This window comes from Epinephelus moara, chromosome 12, assembly GCF_006386435.1.
Source record: "Epinephelus moara isolate mb chromosome 12, YSFRI_EMoa_1.0, whole genome shotgun sequence".
Lineage (NCBI taxonomy): Eukaryota > Metazoa > Chordata > Actinopteri > Perciformes > Serranidae > Epinephelus > Epinephelus moara.
Genome location: NC_065517.1, coordinates 12038899 through 12046112, shown reverse-complemented (window position 1 = coordinate 12046112; position 7214 = coordinate 12038899). Strand labels below are relative to the sequence as shown.

Below are 7214 nucleotides of genomic sequence, written 5' to 3'. Positions count from 1 at the left end.
CTCCCCCTCTCTCTCTCTCTCTCTCTCCCTCTCTCCCTCTCCCCCTCCCTCCCTCCCTCCCTCCCTCTCTCATTGTGTCATACGGATTACTGTTAATTTATCATGTTGATCTGTTCTGTACGACATCTACTGCGCGTCTGTCCGTCCTGGAAGAGGGATCCCTCCTCAGTTGCTCTTCCTGAGGTTTCTACTGTTTTTTTCCCCGTTAAAGGGGTTTTTTAGGGAGTTTTTCCTTATCTGCTGCGAGGGTCCAAAGGACAGAGGGATGTCGTATGCTGTAAAGCCCTGTGAGGCAAACTGTGATTTGTGATATTGGGCTTTATAAATAAAATTGATTGATTGATTGATTGATTGAAGTACTGTATGTCATAAATAAGTCATAGTATAGTACACCATTACAAAAAGTCATAATATAATACAACATTAAAAGTCATAGTATATGCCTTAAAACGTCAAAGTATAGTTTTCCATAAAAAGTCATTAATAAAGTGAATGTATTGTATGTCATAAAAAAGTCATAGTATGGTGTCATAAAAAAGTCATAAAAATAAAAGTCTGAGAAATGACATATGCCATAAGTATGTGATAAATAAGAAGTATGGATGCTTTGAATAGCCACAGCCGTGCATAGCAGTCAGTCATAATGACAGCAGCTCTGGTTCTGTTGGAGAACCTCACCCATGCGACACTGTCAGTAAAGATGCTTGTCTTTGCTGTTCTTGTCATTGACGGATCCAATGAGTGGTGAGGCACAACCATTCATATTCAGAATTACCTGTAGGAGTGAAAATGTTCTTTGTGTCTTGTAGCATCTCATTACACTCCAAGTTCCTGAACTGTATTGAATAACAAATGTGCATGATCAACTGACCTGCAGTGCACTGACTAAATGATTAGAGGTTACAATAGCTTTTAACTCTAGCAATTAATTGGAATGAATTAAGTAGAAGTGCACCAATTTGCTATAATTAGTGCCAAATTACATGGTGCTTTCCAGGAAGTCACAGACCTGTAAAATAAAGTGTTACTGATGTTCATTTTCTTGTAAATGTGGATCTAAACTGCTGCATTCACCCCTCAAACTGCTCCAGTGATTTCTTTTACAGTGTTCACCTCTTCAGCTGTAATTTTCATGGGGTCAATTCTTAAGCCAACAGAGCAGAGAGGACAAAGATAAGATGCTGGTGTTTAAGGTGGACAGCCTGTGTGGCTACTACAAGAAAAATAAAAGAGAATCACGAAGGAGCAGACCAATCAACCCGAGGTAAGACGTGGACTCGGGACAAATCCCTGCGCTTCTGCAACAAAACAGTCTTGACATTCAGTCCTCCTCCATCCTTTGGGAGGTTTAATTAGTCACTGTTCAGCTCTGCGTCTGCTTAAACACACAGCAGCTCTAAACCACTTTGGGTTCAGACTGGCGGGAAGGATTACAGCCCGGTGAGATAATGGCGTGCACAAGTATTTGTTTTTAGGTTTGGATTTAATCTCACACTGTGGGATTTTCTCTGCATCATCAGGTAACACTATCACCTGATTCAGCGCTAATTTATACACTGAAATTTTGCCGAGCATGCATGATCTTTGTTACAGCAGTAACACATGATTGCACATGTGGGACTTCACCAGAACAACCTTGCTCCGGGCAACAAGCTCCTCTTACCTTTTGTAGTATTCTCAGGTGACGTCCAATCCGATATTTTTTCTTAACTGGCCAGGCCTGGGAGAGAGTAGCTGTCTTTGTATCTATAAAAAGAGAAAAATGAGCCAGGTGTGAAAATGAAACTGCAGCTGCAGCAACTCTGCACATGTGCTGAGGCGAGACTCCGCCTTGAAACTCTTCTAGTCTTTGTGTCTAGAAAAGAGATTCATAGAGAAGATATCACAGTGGACCTGCACATTCTCCAAATGTGTTTAAAGAATGAGCAAATCATCACTGAACTAGAGTAAAAGATGTATTCAGCTGATATTTCTCAGGTGGAAATACACAAAGTACATTTGATGCTATCTTGAGATAACTTATGTTTATTGCTATTGTTTTTATGTCAGAGCCTGTTGTGGAGATTAAAATATGATCACTGTTCCCATCTGATTCTTAAGTTTTCTAGTCAGATTTATCTGTACATAATGAAGCAGTCAGTTCTGCACCACTGGAAAACAAGCAGACGTTCAGCTCCTCAGACACATTCAACATCTTTATTTGACATTGGGGGATGTTTTTTTGTATCCTGCTTTAAATTTGCAACAAAACAAGCAGGTGATCACACTTAGTGTCTTTCTGTTGGACATTTTGACATATACTGAAACCCACATATCGTATCAGATCACAGGATGTAATTCCACTGTCAGCACTCTGTGTGGTGATTCCTTCCTCTGCAGCACAAGTGAGGATGTGATTATATTTCTGTAACAACTTAAACTGGCAGCCATATTCACAAAGCATTTTAAGAGCTAAAAGTAGCTACAAGCTGGTAGAGTTAGAGGAAACTCCTACTTTAGTAAATTGGTCTGAGAGTAACGCCTGGGCCACACTGCCTGCATGAGCAGCGCGTGACAGCTACTTTACTGAACTGCTGTGCTGCACACAATGTTAACACTGACAGCGCTGCTGCTGCGGTACTGATATGAGTACTGTATTTCTACAATTAAGAGCTGGTTCTCCACTAATTTATGAAGCCATGTAAGCCACTGCATTGTCAATAACAGGTCCTGCACATATTTCACAATAAAAAGCCTTGTGTTAATAAACAAGGGGGTTCTGTCCATAGAAACATTGTCAGAGGGCTTTTATTTTGAAATGGAAACAGGAAGTGTTGAGTTAAAGAGAATTATATGTTTTGTTGTCTGTAACAGAAATAGACATTGAAACTGTGGTGAAATGTGGTACAATGTCAGAATTCATTCATTTTCCATAACCGCTTATCCTGTTGGGGGTCACGGGGGGGGCTGGAGCCTATCCCAGCTGACACTGGACAAGAGGTGGGTACACTCTGGACACGTCACCAGACTATCGCAGTCTTTGGATTGTGGGAGGAAGCCGGAGCACCCGGAGAAAACCCACACTGACATGGGGAGAACATGCAAACTCCGCACAGAAGGGCTCCCCCACCCTGGGATTTGAACCAGGAACCCTCTTGCTGTGAGGAACAATACCAACCATGCTGCCACAATGTCAACATGTTTATCAAAAGACCATTTTCACAGTTTTTGATGAAAAACGCACATCATGCAGGAAAAAAAGCCAAGACTCCTATTCTCTAGATTTTTCCATAGCAGAGAAGCAGTAAGGCGGTGTCTGAGCAGCTCTGCTCATGTGGGCAGTGTGGTTGCTCTAACCTGTTAACATGGCCACTGAAAAACAAAATACAAGAGGTTCTGCAACGCACATACAATGCTTACATAGACCGTGAGGCCCAGGCGTAATTCACAGAGTACTTTAGGGATAAAACTAGTGTCTGTCCATCCTTTGTCCCACTACCTTCTGCATGTCAGAAAAATTTCTCGCTCAGCATTTCCTTCCTTTTTCTTTCTTTCTGAAATCAGCTCCACTTTAGCACTCGCTGAAACAAACTGAAACTTTTGCAAGTTGAACAATTACTCTGTAAGCATAGAAAAAAACTACAGCTCCCACGTAAATTTAGGAGAAGCAAAATGAGATCTCATCGTCACTTGATTTTGTCTGCTAACAGAATGTACTCCAAAGTCAACTGAGCCAACTCCTCCATAGTACAGCAGCTCATGGAACTGTGAGGTTTGGCTAGAAAAGGTCTAGGGGCCTATGGAAAATGATGTTCATTAAAAGCTGGAAAAAAGGTCATGATATAAACATATTTAACAAGTGAGCATACATGCCTACATCCATACATACCTACATATGTACATACATACACTGTCAGACAGTGAAGCTGGAATATTAACTGTAGCCAAAATAATCATCCTTAAACCTTAAATCCAGAAAACCCAGCAGAAACTTAACAAATTCCATGTTAGTCTGACATATAAAAATACAAATTTGTATTAATATAAGATGGTAAAAATACTGACGTCACCTTTACGATACAATAAACAATAGTCTGGGCTTTTGAAAGGATACATTATCTCACAAACTGCATCAGACACATCCCTCTGTGATGCATGACAAACACTTGCAGCAAATATATAACAAGGATTACCACCTGATAACACCTACTGGTCATACAGAAACATTAAGCCTGCCAGTAAACTCTATTTACTCTGTAGACACTCTTTGAATCCAGTGTTGCACCCACACACAGCCAACAAGAAATCGGTTTATTACGCAAACACTAACCTGGGCGGGAATCCAACCACAACAAATCTTGGTAGGTAGGCCAGGTAAGTGTGTGGCTGCAGGACAAAAGCATGACCTGGAGTACCAGAGGCACATGGAGAGCAAGGTGCAGAACAAAACCTAATCAACTGTAATTTGGACATAAAGAATCTTCGTGGTCCCCCCTCAGTGTTTTTCCAGTATTTTTTTTGATTAACAAGCCTTTATCTCACACAGAAATGATTTCTTACTTCTTCCACTGGCTCTATGAGTTGTCAAGCAGCCAAATAAGATTACAAGGAATGTGCAGCTCTGCAGTATTAACCTTATGGATTCTGCTCAGTGTTTACTGCTGTTTTCTGCCTCTCTGTCCTGTTGTTGTCCGGTCTGGACACAGGATTAGACCAAACAGGGTTCAGTGTTAATGACAGGTGGCAAATCCAAGTCGACTGCATCCCCCGAGAACCCCTTCAATCCCCCAGACCAGACAGAAAAGCTGCTGCTACCTTAGATGAGAGGAAGCCAACTTTAGCTTTTCTGCCGATTGTACACGTAGAAGTGAATCAATTATCCACATGGAACAAAACCAGAGGGTCCAGTTTGAAGAAAAAATACCTCTGTATTCAGCTCCTCCAACAGTACACACACACACACACACACACACACACACACACACACACAAATTGTATTGACTAAATGTCAGAAAATTAAATGTCTCACATTGCTTCAGGTGATTTCCAATCATCACCATGCAAAGAATCTACTCTTGTCATGTGCAGCCACCAGTATACAAACCTACTCTGTCCAGTTTAATTGTACAAAATGTGCAAAAGATGTGTCATTTTATTTTATAATGACCAAACACAGATGTACATTGCTGTACCTATGATAAATAATTATCGTTTATTTTCTTTATGAACTCAGTTTGTCATTCTGGATGAATCTTCTGGGATAAACTCTTGAAAAATATAAAATATATGGACAAAAATGACTTTCTCACTGTCAAAACAACTAAAATATCTCAACAAAATTTAAGCCAGATTGAAAAAATGTTCTTTGAGTCATCACTGTTGCTGGAGGGAGATTCAAATGATGATGATTTACAGGAGTGACCTTTCCTAAAGCACCATCATGAGACAACATCCACATTAAACAGACAACAAGAATGAACTGTCAAGATTTGAATGACACCATAACCTTTCAGAAAGTGTTACACCCAAGCCAAAACTTCTGTCTAAACAATAACTCAATAATGTAATCTGGGAAACTTCTGGGCAGATTCCGTTTAAAGCTGCTGTCCGTATTTATAGTTCTCAAAGGACCACATTTACTATCTATCTATCTACTATCACTGATGCAAGTGAAAACATTGATACATCTTTGGGATAGGCCTTTATTTTGAAATTTCCATGGCATGTCTGTGTCTCCATTCCCGTCCAAGTGCACCTCTTTCCTAAAATTTAAAACAGTGCTAGCAGCCTAGTGCCAGGCAGACAATGGTTAGCAGCCAACAAAGAGACCATGAGGATATTTACTCATATCGTCTACTGAAGGCCCCAGAATTTAATAAACCAAAATCGTATTGTGGCAGACTTTGTGATATTAGCAAATATTGTATCTTTGTGCAGAGAACATATATATACTGTATTGTGATAATCCCTATTGTTATAGATTATGGTAAGACCTAATTGATCCCTGGGGAGAATTTCACAAGCTACACAATAATATAAGAAGTAATTAAAATGAGCGCCACCTTTACCAGCTGCAACATTAAAAGTGATAACCACATTAACGCCTCAATAATTATAATCCAATAATATGATATTTTGAAATGAGCGGTTCTGTATTATGAATACTTTTAATTTTGGTACTATAATTAAATTTTGACGCTAACAATGTTATATGTTTATTGAAATAAAATTGTAAATGCAAGACTTTTACTAGCAACAGAGTTTTTCTCCATTGTGGTATTATTACTTCTACCTTTGTAAAAGATCTGAGCACCTCTTCTACCACTGGATGTTGCTGTATTGGAGCTCACAGAGGTGTTCATGTAGTTTCAGTAACATCTCATTGCTGACCAGAGGCTAAACAGAAATTCAGAAAATGAAATTCCTTTGTCTGAGGGTGAGGCTGAGAACATGCCTGATAAAGATAATAGGAATGTAACCTTAGAATATCTTTTCAAAGGTTCAGATGATGCGAGATTACTGTTTCAATAGAAAACTCTCCAAGGTGCTCTGTGTCAGCAGCCGAAGTGCTAAAGTCTAACAGGGTTGAAATTAGATTTTTCTGGCAGTAGAAAGGCAGCGACTGTGAGCTGCTAGTTAATAAAAGAAACACCTTCTAGCCATTAAAAATCAACTTAGCATTGATTTACAGTGGTGAGGGATGGATTCAAGAGACAGGTTAGTCTGTATGTGAGTGTAAACACAGGAGACAAACAGAAGACAGAGAAAAGGACAAAGAGAGTACATGCAAGTGCACCACCAATTCCATATTACATAAAACTAGTTTATTTATGTGCAGAACTCTGTGTTCAACTGAACTCACAGCTAAATTTAAAGTAAACAAAAAGGCACATATGAACATGAAAACAGGCCCCTTTTACACTGCTTGTCCGTGGCGGAAATATCATGCTGCTATTATGCCTCACAGTTCTGTATAACAGGTAAGGCTGCAGAAAGGGGGGACAGAGTTGTCTCACCTCTGAGCCAGGAACGGAGGTAGTAACAGCGCCAAAACTGTATCTGTATAAACTTGACAGTTGGCAGGATGAGATTATGGCGGCACAAGTGTGAGATTTTGATGATGTGTTATGCGTGCAATACACTGCGGGAGATTTAAAAAGTAGCTTGTAGTAGTTAGTGGTTAACTCAAAGAAGAAGAACAGTGGTCAAAAATGTCTGCAAATTGGGAAAACAAT

At 39.8% G+C, this 7214-nt stretch overlaps 1 protein-coding gene across 1 annotated transcript in view; it reads right to left on the bottom strand.

The window, feature by feature from the left end:
* LOC126399179 (interphotoreceptor matrix proteoglycan 2-like) overlaps nt 1-7214 on the bottom strand; it is a 56494-nt gene that overhangs the window by 1863 nt on the left and 47417 nt on the right. Inside the window, exon 17 of the mRNA XM_050059009.1 lies at nt 1664-1746. Within this exon, the coding sequence (XP_049914966.1) occupies nt 1707-1746 (40 nt within the window). The 3' untranslated portion in view covers nt 1664-1706. The remainder of the gene's footprint in view (nt 1-1663; nt 1747-7214) is intronic.